A 26293-nucleotide genomic window follows, 5' to 3' on the forward strand; every position below is an offset into this window, starting at 1 on the left:
ATGCAACCAAATGGCTATTTGGTTTAGATGTTATAATCCTACCCTGTGCTCTGCCAACAGAATTTATTTGGAATATAATTCATTATCAGGTCTTGTTCAAAATGTGGTGGGTAGGTGGGTTGGTTTGTTTTTAACCTTTGCAAGCTTTAACACGTTGAGGTCAACATCCTTAAAAATCAATTAAAGTTATATCACAAGTTTGAGAAAATGAGAAAGGGGAGTCTCTCCATCCCCGTGCACATCCACACTACTTCCAAACACAGTGATGCATTTTATTTATCTCACTACCTGCTCTTGATCACATCAAGCTTCCAGGGCATTTTCAAGATGAAAAAGTGGAAATGCCTCATCCCCCAGCCAGCCCACTTCCTCAGAGGTTCTGGTTTAAGTAGCCCACATCATTTTTGATTGATCAAATCTTACTCTTTAACTCCTTTCCTTTTGATTGCCCTCCCTTTCTTTTGGCATTCCCTGTGGTGGCACCCACAATTTCTTGGTACCTCTTAAACCAGCCCTTTTTGGTACTAAGACACACCCTGCTCAGCTTGTAGGGAAGTTCTCTTGTGCTCCTCAAGATAGTTGCTGTCAACTCTACCCTTAAGCATTTTGATAGCAATGAGAGGATTTGAGCTGACTTGGCATCGTCTTTGTTTAATCAGTACTCATTTGTATGTCAGTTCATACTCCTGTCTCTGTGTAAGAGAGATTGTGGGGAAGCTGGAAGAATAATGGAAGGAATGTTAGACATAAACAATCAAGAGACAGAACAAGAGCTTGTTGGTAGTTGCTCTTAAACAGCAACTGAGCCCAGGTGGTAAGAAACCTGGGAAGAAAAGTTCCAAAATGTTCCAAGACTTTTTGCATTAAATGAACTCACTAATAAATGAGGCTTGGAAATTCCTCTTGCCATTTTCAAGATTCTGTATTTACCCCAAAGATTAATATTAAAGACATCTTACTGAAGTCTGTATAATTCTTGCTTCCTTGATCTTGCACAGATCTGTCTTATCTTCCTCTTTTGTTTTAATACAATTTGGGCTCAACTGTTATGATACTTTTAAATTCTTAACTCAGTCAAACAGTCAAAACAAATACTGCAGAATGTTAGAACAGATGATAATTTGTTAGTCTGTAAGTTTGTTTTTCTTTGACAAACTACAGCAGTGAACGATCAGAAGAGCGCAGGCAAATGCAAAACAGGAAGTTCCACTCTATAATTCTCCTTGGCAGTTGAGTTCCAATCTAGCCCCAATCTAGAATTTGTTTTTACCATCTTTGTTGAACAAGTCAGAAACAACAAGCAGAAAAGCAAGGTAATAGTGTAATCCAGTCATCTTGCAGATGAGAGAAGGGCCAAATCCTAACTGTTTTCCCTTTGTTTAGCTACTCTTTCCTTGCTCCTCTGCAGATTGGCAAGAGTCTTCACAAGCCAAAAACAAGCCAAGTCCACCAACAGAACTATCACCATCATGAATAGTTAGTTCAGTTGAAGAGGGAACACCACTCTCTAAGTAGATAGCATGGACCAAATTCATGTGTTGATATGCTTCCTTCTCCCTGTTTTTTTTAAGCCCTACCCTCAAGTTGTGGAGTGAAGATCTGAAAAATCCCCATCTTCCCCATCGTCACGAGAAACAATAATCCAGGAAAGAGATTTCCACATCATGGAATGATTGTTGGTGTGCACTATCTAAAATTAACCTATTGCTGCTATGGAGACTGGGTGTGGAATAAAAGGGACATTAAAAAAAATCAGACATGTACAGAAATAGAATCCAGCATGAAGGCTCTGGAAAAATAACAGAAGCATGAAATTGGAAGAGGCTACTGAGACTGTCTGGTGGAACCTCCTGCTCCAAACTGCCAAACTAAAGCATCCCTTACTGTTGGCTGTCCAACCTCTGCTTGGACACTTCTCTGGATAATTGGTTCCACTACTGAACTATTAGGATTCCCCCCCCCCCAAATTAAGTTGGAATCTGCCTTCTTCTACCTTAAATCCATTATTCTGTGTCCCACACTCTGGAAGAAGAGAGAGAGAAGATCATAACATCCTTTCAGACCTAAAAAGTGCTCTTGGGTACCCCCTCCCCAGTCTTTCTTCTCAGTCCAATTTCATCTTAATGGATTGAATTTCCAGTCTTCTGATCATCCTCACTGAGATGCAGGAATGATCAGATAAGGAAGTTGTACCTTTCCATGCAGAAGGACACAGGTGTGATCCCTGATGCCTCCAGGCAAGGCTAGAAAAATTGCCAGGAACCCTTTAGAGCACGCTGCCAATCAGCAATGACAGTATGAGTTGGACAACAAAGATGAACAGTATGAGTTGGACCAATGGCTTTATCCACCCTAAGACTGCTTTCAATGTTTCCTACTCACTACATACAAACAAACCTAACAAACAGAGCATTCTTCCATACTGGGGATGGAAACACAGAGATTTCAGTGGTGAAGGCAGGACATGCAGCAATTTTCTCAGTTAGAGGAAGCGCCCCAGCAAGTCAACCTATCCCTTTGAACCAGCCCTTCCTGTTCTGACAGGCAGCCGCTCAAACTGGAGAGACCAGGGATCAAATATATAGCTTCTGCATGCAAAGCATACATTATATCATGATAATACAGCTCCTCCCCAAGGGGGAATATTTGAATATGCATTGACTTGCAAACAGGATGTGCATTTGAAGAGCCATTTCTTGTATTTTGTCTGTAAGGGTTTTCCCCTGAAAACTGTCTATGTGAGGATCAACCGTGTGCAGCAGAGGTTTTCCTGAAAAATTATCACAGTGAAAAAAGCAGGCTAGGTAGTACTGAGAGAAGCTGCATGCTTTAAGTACAGTGGCACCCTGCTTGTTAATGAAGTAAAATTTGATTTAGACTAAGAGTAGATTGTTTGGGGGGTTCTGTTTTGCTGATGGTGACTTCCTGCTGAAGTCATCTTTTGGAGATTGTACTGTAGGCCAGAAAAAAGCAAGTCTGAAGCAAGCAGCCTAGGTCAGACCCCAAAGGGGGTGTGGCCAACTTTTCTCTCTCTTTCTGACGCCCCCTTTTCTCTCTCTCTTCTCCTGATGTCCTCTTTCCCTTCTCTTTATTCCTCACATAGCAGGCTACCTGCTTGGGAAGAGGTAAATCACTTTTGCCAGAGGTCTAAACTGATGGCTTACATGATACTAAGACAAGAGTTGAGTTCCTACAACCTGCTGAATCAACACTAACCACCCAGGACTATTTTAGCATAGTCCAACACATGAATGCAGCCATAAAGTGTTATCACTCTCCTCTTTTCTTAAGTTCTCAGCACTAAAGCACAGGACTAAACATGGAACATTCGTGCTTTCAAATCAAGAAAGCAACACAAGGAATCAGACGACCCCTTTGAGTTGTCGGGGGCACCAAAAAGGATTGCCTAGGGGAACTGCTTGTGGCATTTCCTGCACTGCCTAGAAACAGACCAGGTGCGAGAAGGATGGGCTATCTCTTGCAGCATCCCCATATCTATGACTGTAATGCTTTATGGGCTTTACTTTCCACAGATCCAAATGATTTAGCTCAAGATGTCGGAATTTTACCGCTCAAGTTGCAGATGATCATTATAAAGTTCCTTCTTTAATTGACACCCCCCAGTAGCTCAGCATCTGTATGAAGAATGAAGCTTAAGACTGGAATATAGTGAGAGCATACAGTAATTATTTATACATACATACATATGTACATACATGCCCATGGTGCTATTCACTTTTGGGCAAGCAATGTTATGCAGAGCACAGAAAAGAAGAAATGGGAAGCCAAAGGAATTAAAGACATGATATAAGAAAAACACAATTCATTATATCTCTATCCTTGCAAACCATCCTTGCTTCCTTCTCATTCATGCATTGCTTCACACATTGCCTTTCTTCTTTATATTTTTCATCCTTGTTTTTTTGAGGATGTTATCCACAGTACCCAACCACACTCTTGACCCATTCGCTTTTCATTTGTATATTTGTTTTGCAGTTGAATCATTCTTTCTCTCCATATTACTAAAACACCTCAACATATTTCTTTCATACTGGTCATTTTCCTGATATATTCAACTGTTCTCTTCGTGTAAGAAAGCGAGCAGAAGTACACTCTTTTACAATCTTTTTCATTTCTTCTGACAAGCATTAATTCTTTGCAACAGATTAAATACTACCCATAACCTTTCTACTAGCATTTGTGCATCTTAAAATGTCTCCATCTATTCTCCTACCTTTAGGAAATCAAGATATACAAATTAATACAATTACTCCAGGGATTTATTTTTTTTTTGCCATTTATGTATACTGTAATTTGTAATTGTTTGCTCCTTTTTCCCCATCAAACACAACTTGTTTTTTGATAGATTAATTTTAACAGCCACACTCTGTTGTATCATTCAATCTTTCTGATGTTCACTGCAAATCATTTGTGTTTGTTTCAGCATCATCTATATAGAAAAGTACACATATGTTCACATTCTAACCTATATAGTCTAATGTCATGGTAAGTATTCCTTATATCATTAAAGAACCAAGGGGATGTCACACATCCCTGTGTATTTCTTGTTCAGTGTGGAATCTTTTGCCAAGCATTCCATACTTTATTTCCATCATATGCTGCATTGTTCATTTTCAGCTATTCAGTTCCATGCAAAACATGTATGTACTGTATATTTAAAGGAAACATGTTGTCTTTATACATACATACAGTAAACATTATTTCTAATATTAATACATTTGCTGAAGAGCAAAAAACTGGTCTGCACTTTTTGCCTGGCACTTCTCAAACTTTGCTCGTGGTCAACTCCTGTACCCTTTCAGGCAGAATTCTGCCAAACACTTTCCCAGGTATGTTTACCTAACTAATTCCCTCTTCTAGTAGTTCTTGCATTCATTTTTGATATCTTTCTCCTTGTACACAGAAACAATAGCAATATCCTTCCAATATTTGGCACAGAGGCAGTCTTCATACATATTAAATAAATGACCACTCCATAGGCAAATCACATCAATTTTATAACATTCCTCCAGTTACACCAGCTACATGGGCAGCCTTCTCATTTTTCAACATTCTCACAGCGCTTATTTCCTTTTCATAACTGTTCCTTCAACACTAATGTGGATGGTATGGTATGGTATAGTATGGTCTTGCAATGTTATATATTTCCACTTTTCAACATATCACCCTCACTTTAGTTCCATTCCAAATTTTTCATCCCTTTTATTTTTAATCCCGTTCACTCTGCTGGAGGGTCTTTGTTTAGCCCTTTTATCTACTTCCAACGTACATGTTATTTCCATCAACGCTGCTCTGCATTTTTTTCTGTCCCTCTTAATCTTGATTGCTCCTTGATTTCTTTGATTACATTGCAATTGTTTTCTTCTCTCTGAATATAGTAGATACCTTTCTCTCTTCCTCATGTTTTTTCTTACATGAGGTCTTTATATGTTTGGGTTTCCCCCCCTCAATCCGCAGCCTCTTTCACTGACAGTGTAGACCAGGTTACCTGCCTCATGTGCATTCCTCAAGACTTGACACAGAAGAAAAATGTCTCATAAAAATGCGGTGCCTCAGTAAGGGGGCTTGCCAGTGACGATGTCCTTACAGCTTTAATGCAAGACAGTTTAAAGGCATGAGCTTCCGCTGAAGGGTTTCCCATCTTTCAAGTTGTCCTAAGTGACAGGTCATTGTTATGGAAGTCTTCCATGCTGGAGCTCCTGTCATTTGCACTATTCCTAAACATGGGTCTGGTGCTGTTCTAGAAAAGCATTATAGAGATGTTTTCTTAAAAAATGAAACAGCCTGACTGACAGGTTGTCAGCTGGGCCCAGGATAGTGCAGAAGGAAGTGTTTGATAAATGCTGTAAGGAAATGGCACTGCTGGCCATGGATGGCACAACCTAGAAATGTGTGTGTGTGTGTATATGTGTGTGTGTAGTGCTTGGTTTTATTTTGTTTCTTAGTTTAATATAGGATTTTTTTCCTTTTTCCCTTTTCATTATATAGCTTTTTAATGATAGATTAGCTTTCTTTTTTAACCTATATAGTTCTTTCACATAATGGTAACATAAAAGAGCCGTTGTTATATTTAGTTTATCACAAAGTTGTTTTTTTTAAAAAAGAAAATTAATTGTAGTGTCTCTAAAGTTTAATCAATTTTTTTTAATAAAAAGAGAAAATGAACATGCCTGAAGCAGCCTTAAGTGGCCAATAAAAGCTGAGCAGATCCCAAACCCTGAGCCACATAGATCATCAGCATCCTCTTCAATGAAGGAAGCTTCATAGATCATCCATCCAGCAAGACTCGTGTTGGGAGAAAGTAGGTAAGAGGACAGTATTCCGAAAGCTCCCTCTGCAGTGGACTGGGATGAGACAAAGATGGTATCATGTAGGCACTCCTTTTAAAATGGTTTAGAAGGCATCCTTGTGCTTTGATTGGAAGGACATGGGATGAACCCTCAGATGTACCCCTGCCATATGCACTTTAAGCCCATTCTGGCCACTGTGCCACAAGCACAAACCTAGATTTATTTCAAGCAAGTTCATCTATCTTGCAAGCCAATGCAGTGTTGCTTATACCCCACCACCGAGGTACATGAGCTGTTTTCACACACAACATACAGGATGCACAATGTTCTTGATTTAACTCATGCAACCTCTTCTGATTATAGAAAAGTCATTGGGGATAGTTGAGTTAGGAAACCATGGAAGGGCTGCAAAAATGTTTTAAACTTCTGTTTACTGTGTCCTTGATAAGTTCAACATGCCTCTGTCCACAGATATTTGGTGGGGGCAGAGGGGAAAGGAGATGGAAATGCCTTCACATATTTGTGTCATAATGTGTATGTTGAGTCTAACACAATAGCCATTCTGGCTTACCTTAGAAGAGGGTACCGGTGGTCCTCTTTATGCTATTGAACTCCAGTACTCATCACTGGCCATGTTGTCCAGGACTGATGGAATCTGGAATCCAATAGTACCTGGAGGTCCAAAGGCTCCCTTTTCCTTGGCTTGATTCAGTTTAGGAAATGTATTTATGCTATCAGTGATGTGCTATAATTAACTGAACTTCCATTTATAGAAGCAGTATAGCTCTGATTTATAAACATTCTAAAATAATGGGGCCCTCTGCCCTCCTTGCAAACTTCATAGAACTGCTTGTCTGCTTTCAGCCACAATGATGGACTAGATCAAGGTGACAATCTTTTCTCTGTCAAGAGTGCAGTAGAAGAAAAACTGCATTTCCACCCAAACATTTTCCTTGTTTTTATATGAGGAAAAAAGCAGGACAAACTGGGGGGACAGAGCGGAAAAGAGAAGCTGAGAGGCTGCACCAGAGAGGTCAAGAGGCTCCTGGAATCAGGATTCCCCATTCCTAAACTAGAGGGAATCCTGGTTTGATTGATGAAGACTTTTTTATGGTGGACACATTCCCATCACAGAGGAAATCAACTTCCTCTGTAATTCTCCTTTATTATAAAAACAATAATACATGTTTGAAAAATATATACATTGTTATACAAGTGCTTATGAGATTTATCTCTCTGTAATAAGAGACTGGATCTAGATTTCAGTGGATCAATTCTAAAGAGTAGCTTTCAACATTTATGCACTGCCCATCTCCGTAGCCCTCCGAGTTTTATGAATGCATGAATCCAGTGCATTGACTGGATCAGAAAACAGGGTGCATATCCTCCCTAGAAATCCTTTTGGAAGTAGGGGCTACAGATTTTTTTATGACCATGTAGCTTACATGAATGTATTATTTTCTGAGTTCTCCTGCACCTGTAATTGTTATTGTAGGCAAGGGTTTATTTTATTTTATCGCTATGTCACTGTATGTGGCCACACACTGTAAATGATAGAAAATAACATTTTCTGTTCTTTCCCAGGTTTATCTCCCTATGTGGAATTATCCTTCTGAAATGTGCTGTTTAATATATTTGCTTGTGAATTAATGCTTACTGAAGTTGGTTGGCATGCTCTGTTTAGCATACTGTTTTTGCTTGCACGTGTGGGCATAGCTTGGATGGTTACAGCCTTGTTGATTATTACCTTGGGGTTTTTTCAGACTATATTTAAGGTGCTAAGTTGTTATTTAGTCATCTTCCCACAAAAGTACATTTCCCTTAAGGGGGAACCATGTAGCGCCAACCCTAAAACCCACAACTGCTCCCTGGGCCCTCTCCCAATGCCACCAAGGTCTGTGGCTGCATAAATACCCATTGGCTAGTACCCATGTACCAATGAATTTTAAGTAAAGAATTACATACTTAAAAAAAAAGCTGAATACATCCCAAGCCTTTTAAAAACAAAATTAAACATAATACACCTGTCCTGCTGCAATATTATCCTGTCATCTCTTGTTTGTTTTGCATCCACTGCCTCTTTAAAAATGTTTAATGTGTTTTATAGGCTGCCCATTCTCCTTCCCCTCCAGAAAGGAAGTGCATACTTGTCCCATTTTTAAAGAAAATGTCAGAAAGATTAACCTCTCTGGTCCTCCAGTGCATTTACGTGGGGAGTACGTAGTGTGCTCTACTGCTGTTGATTCAGCGCTAGCATTTATATAGCCCCAAAAATAAAATGTGTTATTCCCCCTCCACCCCACTATCTGGAAAGGCCCTTAAGGATGCATGTGTTGCCTTCCATCCCTGGATTGTCTTCTATGTTGCATTGATTTGCAGTTCTTTGGCTTCATACATTGATTTTTGCACTTTCCCCTACAGCACAGCATCTCTTGATATATTTCCATGTCTGGGCTAGATTCCCTAAGCGAGCACATTTCATCCACAGTGTCAGCAAAGAACACCTTCCCTTCCAGGGCAGTAGGTTCATGTTTCGCTCTTGAGAAGATTTTTATATTTTATTGCACAAATTTTCCTCCAGATGATAGAGAATCATGTTCTCTGAGCTAGTTTACTCACTCACTCACTCACTCACTCACTCACTCACTCACTCACTCACTCCATCCATCCATCCATCCATCCATCCATCCATCCATCCATCCATCCATCCATCCATGCTTTTCTCAGAGCATCCTCTTCTTCCCTGAGGTACACATATTGGTCTTCCACTCAGTTAAATGTACTCGGATTTTGTTCCAGGGTGGGCAACTTGATTAATTTCTCTTGATGTCGCATGGACTGGTGCATTTTCTGGACTGCTGCTCCCCTCTTCATAATACATGCATGAAACGATCCTCTCTTTTGGGGTGGAGTTGTGCATCTTCAGGATAAAGCGATGTAACTGATGCTTTCTCCAGACTGCTGTATTTTCGCAGGTTCAGGTGTACCTCCAGGTCGTGCACGCAGCCAGACCCTTCCTGAACTGCATTTTTCGTGCCTTTCTCTATTTGCGAGTATTTGGTGCAGGTTTCCACCCCTGGCGACGTCTCTTTCTTTTTGCCTGACGGTTGGATTCCCTTCGATTAGTTAACAAGCGCTGGGATGTTTCTTTGGGCCGGGGCCCAAAGATTGCTTGCTTTTTTGTTACTCCCCCCACCGGTTTTACCTGCGATGCATCTAATTTTTCTTCTCCTCCTCTTCCTCCCCCCTCATTTTTCCTGAAGAACCACCGAATGACATCATCCTAAAAGTCAGCCCCGCCCGCAGGCTTCCCCAATTGGCTTCTCGTGTTCCCCTCCCGCCCACCAGCTCCTCCATCCATTGGCTTGGCCTCCTTGCCACTCGGAGCCTGGCTTCCCCTCCCATCTCCACGAGGGGGCCGTATCTCAGGGGCTCTCCCGGAGTATGCGGGGAGCTCGTTGGTCAGAATCCTCATCAGTCAGGGCTTTCTTAAAGGGGCAGGCGCACCGTAGCTTTGCGCTGGGCAAAGGGGCGGGATTGTCTCCTCCTCTCGCTCTCTGGATCTGCTTGGGCGGGCTAGAGGGGGGCGCCAGGCGGTGGCCGACCGGCCGGCCGGGAGGGAGGGATGCCGGAGCTGGGGAGTGGATTCCCCCGAGGGGACGGGATCCGTCCCTGAAAGCCGGGCAGGGGGCTGCGCATCAGCCCCCCCGGCTGCCTCCTGCATCCCTCTCGAATCAGCACCATCACCAGCAGAAGCCGCGCCGCCTCCCCCGCCTGCTGCAAAGGCAGGTAAGAACCGGGCTCGGGAGCTCCCTTCTCCTCCCTGGAAACCTGCGCTGCGCCCCGCTGCTTCCGACCTCTCCGTCCTTTCTCGGTATGCCTCGCCTCCTCAAGTACCGGCTGCTCCCAGGCTGCCCCGGCACCTCCGCTCCTTCTCCCCCTCGCAGCGGCAGTGTCCAGAACCGTCCGGCTCCGCATCTCTGCTTCCCTCCCCCTCCCTTAGCCCTTTCGCCTCAGTGTCTCGCTGGCTTCCGCATCCCCGGGCTCCCGACGGCTCCCATTGCTCTCCGCCACCCGCGCCGTTTCCCTCTCACCCGCCTTGCTTTGCACCTAGAGCACCTGCGTCTTTCCCACGCACTCTGCCCTGGGCTTCCAGAAGACCCACCAGACACAGCATCCACAGTCTGTCTTTTCCCCCTCAGCCATCCCGATTCTCTGACATGCTCTGGGCATCTCCATTTCTCTGTCCAACCCAGCCAACCACCAAGGCTCCTGAGCCCGTTCCCGTGAGGTTGCCTCTTGCTTGTTCTCTTTTGCTTAACCTCCCCACCCAGCCACGTTGTCTGCTGCCTTTTCCTATCTCCTATCCTTTCCTGAGCACCCCCTCCCCACCCCACAGCATGCAACCAGCTCCCCGCACCTTTCCTCCTGGAGCCTTCTAAAACCCTAGCGCCTAACCCAGACTCACTTTCCTCCCCATCTCTCTGTCCACCCAGGCCCACTAGTTCCCAGAAGGATGCTGACCAGCTTGGACTCAGGGGCCCAACCCTGATAATTTCTATGAGGCCCAGCATGGGAGGGGGCTTCTGCCACTGGCAGCCCTTTGAATCCCCACCCTGAAATGCCATACATCCCACCCATTTGCCTCATGTCATTAGCTCAGCAAGAGTCCTCACAGGGACACAAGGCCAAGGGTCTTTCACAGGGACTTTTCTCCTTCAGCATCTCCTTAGTTCTATCCTAGTGAACCTCTCATCTTCATAGAACCCAATCCATGAGAAAAGAAGGCTTTCTGAATAGCTGTCCAGCTTCTTCTCACCAGCCTTGCCTGTGTTCTGCTCAGCTTTTGTCCCCTAAATGATTCACCCTTACCTACCTCTATAGAGAACCTTTGGATTGTGCCCCCCAACTGCATCCCACAAGAATATCCATCTTTTCTGATTTCTTCCTATCTGGGCCTCCAAAGCCTCCCAAACTGAAAGGTATACCCAAGTTCCAACCTCATACTTATCCACTGCCTCTACTTTATCTCTCACTTTAACCAACATCTCCTTACCTTCCTACCTCCATTTGGCTACAAGACCCACATTTATGCCTAAGCAGCCTTGGTGCCCATTGCCAAAGGGGTCTGCATTCTATTCCATCTTACACCCTCTTAGAAACACGTGTCATATAATCTATTTCAACTCTATGTGATATTGCACTCATAGCACATCCCAGTTTTTCATGATGGTCCTATTCCATCATTCCTGCCCATTTCAGCAACTTTGTTCCAGTAGTCCACAGTTACAGTCATTGCTGTTATTTTTTCCCCCAAGGCTACACCCATTTAAGACCTATAGACCTAGATGCCTCCTGCCTTCTATTCCGTGGCTACATATGTATGCCACACTAAGCAATTATGTGATTTGCTTGGTTGGGTTTAGTATGCTAGTTGTTCATTAGTACAATGAATCCAATCATTGTAATTTGTAAACCATGTTTATGGCTTGGTGAGTTGCATAAGCTCAGGCAATAGTAGCTTATATAACACACCATGGTTAAAACAACTATGATTTAGCATGATGTGTGAACCTAATCCAACTTTTGGTTCCATATCCATACTTCCATCTAATCTCTTCTCAAATAGCTTGTGCTTCAGCTCAGCACTACTCCATCTACCCACTAATTTATTCTTCTCTTCCCCCTTTGGCCCCTCCATATATATCAGATCAACATTTTGGTCATTCATTCATTCATTCATTCATTCATTCATTCATTCATTCATTTTGTCTATCTATGTTTTCATCTCTCAAACATCTGCACTGAATTCTCTTCAAGATGTAATTCCTCTTTCCCAGATGTCTGCCTGGAAATCCCTTCCTTGCATCCACAGACCCAGACAGTGTGTCTGTTGGGTCAGCTGCTTCTGCTAAGACTCCCTCTGTGATATATGAGGCCATTGTACTGTAATGTACAGAAAAAAGAACTTGTATGATGCATTTATTCTTTGATAGCACAAAATGTTATGGGTGTGTATTAAAACTCAGAGTATCTAGTAGCAGTCAATACATTACAATCTCTTGTCCAAAGCCTAAAATTCTTCATATGCAGGTTAAGAGCTGGGGTGTCTTCTCTTGTGATCTCCGGGTGTTACATTTTAAATCCTCATTGCATGCCTATTGGAAAGATTGATGAATTTACTGTCTGCTTTCCACTTTTACAGTCAAAGGTTTGACAGCCTTCCACAGTTATTTTTGATAAACCTATATTGCCCAGTTGAAGATACTGTGTGGTCAGACACTTGCAGACAGACTCACAAGCATGCTTCATGCACCACCTCTTTCCCACAGCTGGGCTCATACAAGATGTTGATAAGAAACATTTGCAGGAGAGTTTCTCAGCTCTTCTCATATAAATGTTCATGTGAAATTTGTTTGCAGGGAGGGCATTTTCCACTTTTGTGGACAGAATGCACACATACTAACACAGATTCATGCTTATGTACAACAATGATCAGTGGTATAGATTGACACAATCATATTGCATAAATGTTTGAATGTGCACATCTGAACAGAAGAATGATTCCTTTACATACTTGCAAACAATGAAAAGTACATACCCATTTACCAAAATATTAGAGATGATATGCTAGGGTAAACCTCTGTTACAACATAGTATCAGTATTAGGAGTTCCCAGGTTTTTTCTGTGCACATTTGTTCTGGAGTATACATATTTAAAATGTATGTCCACATTAGGTGTGACATGCATCTCATCGATATGTCACAGTGAATGTAGTTGAACGATATGTAGCTTCTGAACAAACGGGTAATGAACTCAAAACATAGTTTCTTCCATGTGTCTAGAAATCACAGCAATGGATAGATTCCCCCATAATAAATATATTATTACTTTTACTATATAAAAATAACATTCATGCTCCACTTCTTTACCGCAGGTGTAGTTAAAATATGGAATTCATTGCCATCAACTATGGAGATGGCTTTTAAAGAGGACTTGACAATTTCATGGAGGAGATTATCAGTGACTAGTAATCTTGATGACTGTATATTACTTCTTAAAACACAGGAGACATACCTTAAAGCACTGTTTCTCAACCTTGGCAGCTTTCAGAAGTGGGGACTTCAATTCTCAGAATTCTCCAGCCAGCAAAGTCCCCACCTCTGAAAGCTGCCAAGGTTGAGAAACAGTGCCTTAAAGACTAGCTGTTGGAGAGCAACAATGGAAGAAGAAGATTGCCCTTCGATCCTACTTTTGAGCTTCTCAAATGCACTTGCCTGGCCCTTGTGTGGTACAGAATATTGAACTAAGATGAGCTCTTGGCCGGATCCACCTGGGCTCTTCTGTTTTTATACCTCTGCAGTGACCCTGATTTTGTTGACATGTTCCAAGATACACTTCCCAGTTGTAAACTCACAAATAAATAGGAAGACTGCTCCTGGGTTTGACAGGTGCTATCTTTGTTCTGCCATATGGCTATGTGTGAATCCACCCTAAGCTGTGGCAGGCAAAGATGTTCTGGTAGAGGCAAATGGAAGTTGGCACTATTGCACAAGCATAATTTGAGCACCTCCGCCCCTGCCCCAATCCTAGCAGTGTGTGAAGGCATTTATAGGCTAAGTGTGAATATGATGAAATTCTATATTAAGTTCCAAATATATTCAATTTTCTCACTCACAATAAATTCATGTTATACTGCTTTTAAGTTAGGTTAGCATAATTTGGGTTGGTTTTGCTGGTTTTTCCCCCTCATAATTCTATAGGAAAAAGTCTCTAGATTGTTTGCCTGCTGGGGTGGGTTGACAAACAGGAAGATGCAGTTACTGAGTGAATGAACACTGTGCAAGAGTAATTCTACCAGATAGAATTGTCCTCTGTATTTCTTGAATCTTCTCTATGCTCTATAGTCATGAGGATTAAAAGCTTGTTGGCTTTAGAATAAAAAAGAGTGAGAGATTATGTGAATGTCTCCTTTCATGTTTCAAGTGTAATTCTATGTTTTTCAATGTGTCGACATACTAGCATACATAAACATTTAGTATTGATGATATGATTTTGCTTTTAGGGCCTTTCTAATCCACTTTTGCTTATTCCTGTCTGCAAGTCTGAAGAAGAGAGGCTGTATGAATCATCTTGCCATAGACTTCCCCATGAGCTGCAATTGCCATAGTTGTGTGTAAGTTCATATTGGGGAGTCCTTAGTGCCCTCTGAGCTTGCCAACCAAGCTCAGAGAGCACCAAGGACTCCACAGTTCAACCCTGAGCTACATATATTTTCTTCTTTTGCAAGTTCCTAGTACAGTACTTGGTTCTTGTGTGCCAAATAAATGTCGAAGTCCATGTCAGAGTTATCTGCTGAACTGTGGAATGCACTCAACAAAAATGTCATCCTGGGCTCTGTAGTTTCACCTGCCCGATCATTTTGGGTAGGCCACTGCTCTGTCTTACCTGTAGATTTCTACAGCTGCTCCATGGGCTCTTAGTCTTGGAGAAAAAGAAGGGGGCTGTATGCGGTGAGCCTAAATATGCAGCAAGATATGGTAAGGCCTCAGCACTCCCCAGTTTTCTTTGGTGAGCTCTTTTGTTGGCTTGAGGTGAGGGACAGGCATGGAGGCTCACTTCTGATCTGTACTGCTTTCTGTTTCTCTGTTGGCAAGGTTTGTTCCAGGTTTCCTCAGGGCTCAGCTTCAGGAGTTGTGATTTGTGGTAGGGACTGGCCCTTGAATAGATCCTTGAAATAGATCTCTTTGACTGAGGTAAATGCATTCCCTTCTCCTAAGTCCTGCCTGTATCTTTTCTAGGCAGCTCTGGAAGATAATAAAATAGAATCTTGTTATTTCAGGGAAACCTAATATCTCCAGCTCTTGCAACATGCATCAGACCAAAAGAAGGTTTTTCCAAGTGTGGGATTTCTAAGTAATAGTGCTGACATTTGCTTGATTGGCCAGGTAGAATATCCGGAGCTAAAATCTTACACTGTACTCTTTAGGCTGGCTGGAGGAGAAGATATGGAAAGGGGAAGAGATGGAGAGGCACAGAGCATCCTTCTCACCTCAAACTGACTTCTGAGCACCTAGGATTTATAGAAAGGCTCTTTAGATCAACGAATATGGCTTTGAGGCAGGGTTGATTGCTGAATACCTTGCTTGCAATATGTGGTGTGTGTGCATGTTCAATTTAAGTTATTGTGCGTTAAAGAAAGATGTGTTGAAAATAAATGAATGAAGAGGCCGATGGAGGGGCAGCAGATCTGCTAGGCTCCATAATATTTTATTTTATTTATTAAATTTATATGGAGCATGCTTTTGATCCAGTTAAAAGCCTAGAGCTGGGTTTGCACAATACACTGTGCTAAGCCAACATTGAGTAGCATAGTTTATGATTCAGGATGCTCTGGGAACCAGGCCATCCATTCCTCCATAGTATTTGGAGGCTGAGGGGTTATAAAACATGTACCAGTTGTGTTTTGTTCACCTGGGTTTAGTGTGCTGTGTGACCCCATCCATTCTGTGACTGAAGGCTGAAGGAATAAATGAACCTGCTATTCCTCAGAGTCATCTCTGCTCTGTTTATTGCGCCATAGCTTATATCTACAGCTCTGTGGATATCAAGCTTTATATTTACAGCTGTGTCCTTCTCTTATTTCCCAGAGCCCCTGTCCCCATTAGCTGTCTGACTCCCCATACTGCTTTATTGTGTCCTCCCTACCATGATAAAGGTTTAGCATGTTTGGTGAATCCAGCCAAGATCTACTTTATTCCCTCTGGAAACAGCTGCTTAATTTTTTTGTCTCTATCACACTAGCAAAATATTCTGCTCGGGGTCAGCATCTATGTGCATACGTACTCATGTGCTTGCAAAAAATATCACAATAATATACCCTCCTGTACAGCGCACTCATGTCTCTCTGTCTAACTAGGGCTATGAGGCTTAGCCTGAAATTACCTAGCTAGTCCATTTGAACCAAAAGCTTTCCATGCAGAAAACGAAAGAAAAAGATATGATGAAGATGGCGTAGCTCAGGTATGTTTTGTGGAAGAGACAGGGTTCTGAGAAGGGCCTGAATATGGAGGTTGTTCTAGACCTAGGGCTTAGCTTGGCAGAAGGTGAAGAGGCAGGAATGTCGTAGCGATGGTGCTGGAGAAAATGTGTGAACTGACAAAACGGGGGGCATTTTAGGACAAAGACTCAGTTCGGCATGCACAGAGATAGCTATTTTTTTTTTTTTTTTAGAAGTGTCATTGCTTACAAAGAATTAGATTCTCTATCCAGAGTGCCAATAACCACAGAAATAAAAGGGTAAGGAGGATACTGATAACAAGAGGGACATGTGTCTTAATTAACAGAACAGTCATCTCTTTCGAGGATTGTGGGTCCCAATCTGGTTTCACATAGAAATATTTGTAAGAAGTTAAGTCTTGAAGCTACCGTTAATAGCCCTTGGACAGGGTCCTCAACTGACCTACTCTTCCCCACCGTGGTAAGATGCCTTGTATGTTTATTTAAATTATACCAATTATTTTTAGATTGCCTTTAGAAGATGTTAGTATGCGCACAATTTGTGCAGATCTGTTTTGTTCTATTTTAGGGCGATGTGTCTCCTTCCTTTTGCAGGATATAAGCATCACTCTACTTGAAGAGAAGGTAAAGGGCAGGAATGAAGGAATCATGCATTGTGGGGCAGAAGAAAAGATTTAGGGAGATGTGGCTGATGAGAGCTATTCCTTTCCTTCCTCCCCTCATCCCAATTGAGTTCAAATACGGTACTAAGCATCTTGTGTGAATGCAGGCATTGGGTTTGGAAAACATAGCTATTACTATAACTTTTTAATAATTTCTGATCTGCCCAATAATGGAAGTTTCTATGGTTTACTGTGTTGTGCAAACTCATTGTGAACCCACTTCCTATACTGTAGGGAGTGGGGTAAGGGAAGGTAAGAATATTAAAGCTTATGGTGGATAGGACAATTGCACTAACACTCTTCTCCAACCTACTCTCCTCCAGAGGAGTTGGATATCAATCCCCATAATGGCCGTCACCCTTTGGAGGGCATCAGGTTGGGGAAAATTGCACTGAATTGTTTGTTTGTATAATTCCATTATGATCAGAAGTAGATATATTTTATGCTTCAAGAACTTCCTTTTGGTTTGTACATTTTACTAGTCTCCTAAAATCCACTGATCAAAGCCTGATTAAAATTAGATTGGAGGAAGAGAATGGGAGGCAAAGTGGAGTCTATTCTATTTTTCTACTTTTGTGTGCGAATAGAAACCTGCATCTGAATTATACACATTGGGGAATTTGAACACAGAACTCCTCAAGTCTCTAGCAGAGTTCCAAAAGCAACTAAATAGTACCCATGTTTTAGAATATCCTGAGAGTAAATGATAAGAGATTAGCATAAAGCTAGACTGCAGATTTTAGTGTATGTCTTTAATTTTCCATTTCACTTGCTTTTGTTAGTTGAAACTACTAAGGTCACTGCTAAGTTGAAAACCTTGCTGATCTACTGCATATCATCCAGAGACCTACCAGTAAATCCTGTTCTACCTTCTGTGGATCTTTGATCTATGTGCATGGTACTTGCACATAGAACAGGAATGACAGCTCTCTACCCAAACAATTGACACAGGAATAAACTGTACAGATCTCTGGATCAACAATTCAGTAAGCTACACCGTTCCTGGCAACTTCCCTATATCCTCATAGGAACCAGTTCTGTCTGTAGTGGGAATATTGCACCAGAGACCACGTGGAGACCCTTGTCATTTTCAGCCATGCCTTTTCCCACATCCCTTTATCTACTACTTACTTATAGGGTGTGTTCACACAATAGACACTACCCATAATTAACCTGACCATGATTTATCAAATTTTCTGAGCTTGCATGGCACATAGAGTCATAAACTAACTACTGTAGATGGGCTGAATTTGCTCCACATGATTGGCTAAAATATGGTCAGTGAGTTTATGGCTCCATGCATTGTGTGAACACAGCCATTTACTTTTTTAATCTGTACCTTACCTTTCTATGATGGCTGATACTTTTCTACAATTTCAGGCTCATGCTGACATTTTTGTTCACCTTAGCATTTGAGGGCTTATGATGGCGAAATTAAATTATTTTTGGTGGCTGTTATTTTACTTGTTCTATTATTGTATGTTGTATTTAAATATCTATTTTATTTTAAATATACAAAGCCTAGAAATCTATCGTTTGATGGGGAGGAAATACATATTTTAAAGAAATAAATAGCAACATGTAAAATGTAAAAACCCAATAGAAAAAGAAAGGTTAAAATGAGATTAAATGATGTAGCACGTACATCAACAAATAATAGATAGCAAATCCTCTTAAACACCAGGCTGAACTAAAAAAGTGTTTCTCTGCTAATAGAAGACATAGTTCTGGTTCCTTCCCTTACTATCTGAAATGTATCAGTCCTCCAAACTGCTTTATTGCAATGTTTTGTGCAGCACCCAGTTCATTAGAATAGATTTAAGGCTAAGTCAAGTACAGAATGAAACCGGTTTGCCGGATAGCGAGTAAGCGTCTTGCATAATATTCATAACTCAGTGCAAAATTTACAACTCCGTAGTATGCTGAACAAACAAAAACTGGAGATCTTTACACATCTTATTTGCCTTTCTAAACTTTTATCCTATGGAAAGGCACAGTTGTTACTATTATAAAATATGTACCATGTTTTGAATATTAAAAAGGGCTACATGAATGCTAGGCGGTCCACCAGTTTTAACAGACAGGGGAAGAGTGGTTTGGTTTGTTGTTTGTTTTAAGCTTACTTTGCTGAACTAAGATGTGAATCGGGCCTTTAGAGATCTAAGGCTATTGGGCTATACTTCTGGAAATGAAACAGGGGCAGTATAACTCCTGGAGATTAGCTAATTTGTGGCACAAAGAACTGAGACTGAAGTGGCTCTAGGACACTTCCCCAGGTGATTGCCTCCCACCTTCTCCTAGGCAGTACAGCCAACGGTCAGTAGCGATAACAGTTGTTGTTGAAAGCATCTGCACAGGTCTGGTTGGGAAAGACAGGTCTAGAGGGTGACTTGCCCTGAGATGGGGCTGGAAACCAAGGATAGGGTGAGGCTGGGTTGGTTTCTGGCATCTCTAGTTCCCCAACCGGCTGAACTTCATGCCTGCCCGATGATTCTGCTCCTCTCCCCATCTGCCCACAAAATTAATTATTTCAAGCTCTCTTATTCTTCAATTCTTCTTCTCCATTAGCAGCCCAATGCTGAAGAGGAACCAATATTTTGGCTTGGGAGGCAGTGACAAAAGTGTAATACTGACTGTGGTAACATCCCTGGTCCCATTAGTCCCATTTGTAATAAATTAGTAGAAATATGTGTGTCGTCTTGTTAGCTGATTCTGGTCCTTGTGGCTGTAAGCTTTTTTTCCGTTTTCCTCCCCCCAAGAGCTGTACTCCTAGACTAGAGTTTGTAGCTGTCTGAGTTCAATTTATCTTGCCACGTCAAATGCTTGAAGCTGTGGTGGGTTTTGGCACACAGGCTTCAGCCTTCCTTTTTAGGGTCCTTAGCCTTTTTCCTTACTCCCCCCCAAAACCCCCTCTGCATGTCTGTTTACCACTCTGGGACTCTGCTTCCTGCATCAGCTCAGACTATCCTACTACCACCACGAAAGACGGTCTGAATTTAAGGCAATCCCCCTAAATAAAGATTAGACAGAGAAGACAAATCCAAGACAATTCTCTCATGTTAAAAGTGAATTGGTTGGAAAAAAACATTGAGTCTTCCTTTCAAGATGTACTGAGAACTTCTCAGTGTAGACCAGGGTATGAATCTTATGGCCTTCTTGATGTTGCTCAGCTTCAACTTCCAGCAGTTGTCATAAGCTTGGCCAATAGTAAGGACTGCTGGAAATTGTAGCTTATACCATTTGGAGAAGTCCACTGTTCCTTATAGTTGAACTAGGTCAATATGGTTGTTCTGAATGGCAGTAACAACCCATGGTCTTAAGCAATGCCTTCTTCTGTTCAGTCATTTTAATCAAGTTGCCTGAAACTGAACTTGAGATTCTCATCATGCAAAGTAAATGTTCTTTTCTTAAGCTATTATCTCACCAGTGGCTATCTGAAATCAACATTCTGGTTGATCCTTTTCTACAGATTCTCATTTTCCCATGTCTGTGATGTTTGAAAGTTTCTTATTCTTTTTTTGCAGAATCTAGAGCTACTCTTTTGTTCCTTCCAGAGGAGCCCCCAGGGCATCCCTCCCCACTCTGCTTGGCATGATGATGTGCGAAGTGATGCCCACCATCAATGAGGACAACCGCCGTGGTTCAGCCTATGGGGCTGATGATGCCAATTTTGAGCAACTTATGGTCAACATGTTGAATGAGCGAGAGCGGCTGCTGGAGACATTGCGTGACACCCAGGAAAGTTTGGCTACCTCCCAACTTCGCCTGCGTGAATTGGGTCATGAGAAGGAATCACTCCAGCGCCAGCTCAACATTGCCCTCCCACAGGTCAGGAATGGGGAAGTGAGAATAAGAGCTGGAAGGCTACAGGGCTGTTTTGGGAGAATTGAGTGGTAGGGATCTCAAAACCTTTGCTGGTTGGAAAGACTGGCATCAGATGGGTTGGCTGAATGTACAGTATCAGGGGAGGGTCTCTGAAGTTCTGTAACTTTGGCAAAGTATACATTTGGTGTTTGAATTAAGTGATTAATTCAGTTATTAATTTGAAATATCTTTATCCTGATTTTTACCAGACAAAGCTCCTAGAGTGGCTTTAGAATTAGAAAATTCTGTATAATAACAATGTGCCATTAGAATGTACATCAAAACAGTGACAAAGATATTTGAATCTCCTTCCTGTCTTGCTCATTGGACAGTTGGTAGTTATTGCCTTCAAGAAAACAAGCCTGCTTAGTGATGCAGGGGATCTGGAGAGGAGAAATAGAACATTGGGGAGTTTTCGGGAGTTTTCGTTCCTGGATCCCTGTATTTTGCACATCCCTAGGAGAAGGCAATGATGGCTGTTTACTTCATTGGCTCAGAAGTCTTTGAGGGAAAGTAGAATTGCCCTGGACCATATGCTTATAGGGAACTCCATCCTAAATATGGTTCAGTATTTGGAATAATCAGGTAGATCAGGGGTGAGATCAGAGACCAGGACTTTTCATTCAAGGCAGGAAAATGAATCAGTTGAAATGTAAACCCCAATAATTATTTCTGCACATTGGAATTCCCCATACTTACAGCTTATTGGGTCATTGATTTCAATGGAGAAAAAATATGGAGGAAAAAAATATTACAAGATTATTCGATATGATTAGAAGAAAGGGGACAGAGCTCCATGAATATTCCATCTCCAGATCTGTTAGGACCTTGTACAGACCCTGCGCTGGCTTCTTCCCCCAGTGGCTCTGCTGATTCCTGAAGGGCAGAGAAGGGCCTTGTCAAATAGCAAAAGAGGAAGGCAGTTGTGACTGTTCTCCTCTCTGACACACGTGACGGGCAGCAGATGTGAGACTTTTGTGGGTTTTAGATCTGGAAAGCCATTGTAAGGGTAGTAATGATAGTTTCCTGATATCGGGAAAACAGATTGAAAAGAATACTGTAGGGGAAAAGTGTTTTTGTTTATTTGGGGACTCAGATTGTAAGTGGTGGGAAAGATAAAAATCAGTGTTTGAACTGCAATGAAATTCTTTGCTTTTAACGGATGACAAATTTGAAAACTACAAAAGTACAGTCCTGTTCTGCTTGGGCACAATATACACTCTATTCATATTGTGCTTTTGTTTAGTGTAAATTTAAGAATGTGCCAATTTTGAAAATATCCCTTTGGGTATCCTGTCTGATGCCGCATACGGGCACCTATTGGATTGTAAACTCACCAATATGAGAAGAGACTTTTTTTTTTTAACAGAAGAATGCATGTATTGATGTCCTCTTCTGCGGTCCTATTAAGGACCTACAATGCAATTCCCAGCAATTAGACAGAACCCTAATACATAAAAGGACTTTAGAAGCAAACACAGGAAATGTAGCAGCCAACAGTTTCAATGTAATAAAATTCAGAAAATGCTTCATAAAATAACAGTGATATTACGCCTTGAAACTAGGGTTACCAGATATCCGAATGGGCAAAGGAAGATACGGACAATTGGAAAGGAGGGCAAAGTGGGAGGGGGAGAAGAGGAGACACTCACTCTTTTTCTTGGCATTCGCAACAAAAATTACTGCAAAAAACTGCAAAAAAAATGTACTTAGGCCTACATGTATATGAAATTACTTTTTTCAGCATCAGAAATACCAGTTTTTCAATCGCAATATTTTTCAGCAAATCTTTATTTTCAAGAACATTCTATATTATTGATTCTGTATTAATATAGAATTGACAACAACATGCTTTTCAAAATTCACCATAGAAACATATGACAAGTCATGTGATCTACAGACTATGGTGATCATAGATTTGAAGGGCTGGATTGAAGCCAATTGCTGGAATCAGGAAATAAGTAATGTAAATCTAGGCTGTCAAATCTGTCGATGGACAAGGGAAAGAAAGAAACAGACAATTTACAAGGTCACTGTACATGAAAGTTTGAATGACTACTGCTGTGGAATTAGCACTCCCCTCAAAAAAAGCCCCAAGACACTCAAGAAGCCGGACAATATTTGATTTTAATGCTATGCCTGTGAGACAGTAGATATGTCCTCCTTTTGCTGGACATCTGGCAACCCTACTTGAAACCAACAGCAAAGAAACCAGCCACATTTCTGATAGGAAGTAGTTTCCCATCTGTGGTACCCTATATTATGTGATGGCCAGCTTCACTTGCCTTACAATGAAATAGCAGTATCCCTGATTATTGTAATCCATGGTGGAAGAAATTGAGGTCCTCCAGGCATAAGATTCCAATTTCTATCCACATAGTAATGGAGATGATAGAAGTTGAAAGCTAACAGTTATGGAACTTGGCAGATTTCCCACCTCTTGCCATAATGGATTGGTGTTGATAACTTTTATTTGCATAGTACCGAGAAACGAATATGGATGCAGATGAAATGGGATCGGTCTAGTATGATCTGAAAAGTAGATACACAAATATTCTGACTAATTTATTTTAATTTATTAAAGTTGTATGCTGCCTGATTCTCAATGATTCTGAGCTATTGCACTTTGCACCAGATGTTGGTTCTAAACCAATTTTGAGAAAAGTCCTACATGCAAAGTGTTGCAGTAATTGGGGGGTACAACTAAGGCCATGCCAGTGGTACAGTCCTGAGGTCCTTTTGCCCCCACCTCCTGCTCCTCCAGACCAGGAGTTTGATAAAATGTGAGTTCATCATTTGGGCACAAATTATTACTCAAACAACAATTCTCTAAGCAACTTGCAGATTTAATATTCGTATATATGAACTTGATGCAAATAGGAGCTTACCCCATTTTAGCATGCGACTACTCACATTTTCTTTTCAACAATGTATTTTTAAGAAGTAAGCAGACATTTTTTCTTACTGCTGCAACAAGGTGTTTTGTAGTTGTCCAGTAATTGTTCCATCCTGTAGGATGGCTGCCATTTTTAATAACACTAAAGATGAAATCATTCACATTGTTTTAAAAAACAAGACTTTGTTAGGATCCTGTATATGTGAGTATATATTCACATATGTATCCTTTTGTGTAAGGAACAATATTTTGCTGGTTTATGCTCCTTTTTTTTTAAGAAGCATGTTTCTTATGTAGTTGAGGAAAAAAAAGTGATATGGGAAGTTATGAAATCATAATGAGTTTAGAATATATTTGCAGTTTCATCTGGAATTATAGCACAAGAATAGGTCATCTGGTATGGGACTTTAACTGTCCTCAACCCCAGCTAGTAGGGAACTGTGGGAATTAACACCTAAAACATCTGGATGGCACCTGATTGCCTACTATTATGACATACCTTGTAATAACATAGCTATAGTAATGCATTTGACTAGGATGAGAGGGAAGAGAAGTTGTTATTAACCAACAGGGTCCTGAAAATCTACAAAGCTGTCCATTTTGCCATGTGGACCCTGACATCTAAGATGGACTCCAGTGGCTTGACTGGAATTCTGAGAACGTCAGGCTGCCCCCTGTTCCTCCCCATCACCACCCGCCTTGCTCCAAATTAAGTCCAAACATTCAGGATACAGAAGTTTTTGCTAAGAAAAAATAATAAAGAAGAAAATCTGGCAGTAGGATTTTAAATTCCCATTTGTGAGCTTTTAAAACATTTAAATAATTGTCAAAAGCATAATTAAAAGCATGGTATACAATGGTCTTCACATTTGCTGGATTTGACTTGTTTGGATAGCAGTTTTTTAAACATAAAAAATAAGGTAAAGCATTTCATCGTAATTGTCTTTGGCTGTTGCCTTCAGTACAAATGCAGTTTCATTTTTTTGTATAGTGCAAATAAAATAGTTTAATACTTTGAACAGCTTTTGGATCAATATATTTTCAAAGGGTAGAGAAAATGGTTGAAAGGATTGTTAGACCTGCAGTAAGGTTATGATAAAAAAAAAACTTTGAGAAAATTTGATGCACTTTATTACCTAAATTTATGTTGCATTGCATTTAAACAATATTAAAGTGGTTTAAGGTAGTTATCATATATTCAATAAACATATCAATATATAAATTGAAATAAATACATCTCCCTGTTGACTAAAACAATAAAAACAGTAAAATGGATAACGCTGATCGTTTAAACAGAAAGAAATAATTTAATATTAATAATAATAGCAGGCTAACTGCACTGTGTTTCTCACCATTCGCTTCCCATCCTTCCACATGAGAGGTTCTGTGTGATGCTAAATCATGCATGTCAAACTGAATAGGGAAAGGTAGTCAAAAAATAATGCAAATAATCCCCATGCACTGGAGAAATGGATTGGTAGCAACAAGAGTGAAACTCAGCCATAATAAACATTAAAATGTCACAGACAGCACAGAATCAATTGCCATGTAAGGGGTAAACAGGCAAGCCATGGCAGAAGGAATACAAAGATAGAATAGTTGGATATATGGACTGCATATAGATCAGTATGGAACAAATTACCAAGCACCCTGTTTGAACTTGCTTGCTTGCTTTATTCCTTTCTTAATTTAAAAATATGATTTTCGAGATGAAGAAAATTAGGGTGGTATTTGAGGTGCGGTAACAAGTGAATTCTAGCTATCCTCAAATCAGGCAGATAAATGTAAATTGATAGCGGAACAAAATATGACTCTTAGATGAGTTTATGTGTCTTGGAACAAGAGAACCGCCGGTGATTTAGACTTGGTAGGATCAGCTAGTACAGGAAATGAGTGTTGTTGAATTACTTGATGTTATTAACAGCAGTGTCATGAATTAAAGATATGAATGTCTAATAGGGGTATCTGCAAGGGAGGGTTAAAAAAAAGTCAAGGTAGCAGCTGCATGATCAAAAGGACAGGGTTCCAACCATGCAGTTACAGCTGCATCTTGACTTTTTTTTACCAACTCTGAGGATAATCCTAGTAATATTTCAGTTCAAAAGAGAAGTTTCTGAAGAACGCGGTTTAGTGCAGAGATCAACAGCAGAGTCAAGGGAGACAGAAAGAGGAGAGTATTGAGCACCTCAGTTTGGAGAAAAATCATCCTTCATATTTGTAGCAGAAATCCGTTCAATTCAACATAGATCATCTGCTACTTAGGACACTGCAGAGCTTCTCACCCAGACACTTTTTAATTTTTAAAGATGGTGAGCAAAAGGAATGAAATAATAATAATAATAATAATAATAATAATAATAATAATAATAGACAAAAAAGTCTGGATAGTGGACATTGAAATACCTGGAGACAGCAGAATAGAAGAGAAAGAACTGGAGAAAATCACAAGGTACAATGATCTGCAAATAGAAGTAGAACAACTGTGGCAAAAGGAAGCAAAGATAGTACCAATAGCAATAGGATCCTTGGATGCAATCCC

At 40.9% G+C, this 26293-nt stretch overlaps 1 protein-coding gene and 1 long non-coding RNA gene across 11 annotated transcripts in view; one reads left to right on the forward strand and one right to left on the reverse strand.

The window, feature by feature from the left end:
- Window positions 1–9883: 9883 nt before the first annotated feature.
- The window catches only part of PPFIA3 (PPFI scaffold protein A3), a 56480-nt gene continuing 40070 nt past the window's right edge, over window positions 9884–26293 (forward strand). For all 10 annotated transcript variants that reach the window (XR_015796641.1, XM_025167646.2, XM_007429773.3 and 7 more), the window contains exons 1-2: window positions 9884–10100; window positions 20519–20822. Coding sequence is in view for 9 of the 10 variants with exons in the window: in XM_025167646.2 (XP_025023414.2) it covers window positions 20586–20822 (237 nt within the window). In the remaining variant the exon portion in view is untranslated. The remainder of the gene's footprint in view (window positions 10101–20518; window positions 20823–26293) is intronic.
- Window positions 13485–26293, reverse strand: part of LOC112540824 (uncharacterized) — a 46393-nt gene continuing 33584 nt past the window's right edge. Inside the window, exon 3 of the long non-coding RNA XR_003084877.2 lies at window positions 13485–15119. This is a non-coding gene — a long non-coding RNA (uncharacterized LOC112540824). The remainder of the gene's footprint in view (window positions 15120–26293) is intronic.

Source organism: Python bivittatus, unplaced genomic scaffold, assembly GCF_059951505.1.
Source record: "Python bivittatus isolate LINGU-HERP-01145 unplaced genomic scaffold, Pbiv_v1 ctg000410_np1212, whole genome shotgun sequence".
In the NCBI taxonomy this organism is placed as follows: domain Eukaryota; kingdom Metazoa; phylum Chordata; class Lepidosauria; order Squamata; family Pythonidae; genus Python; species Python bivittatus.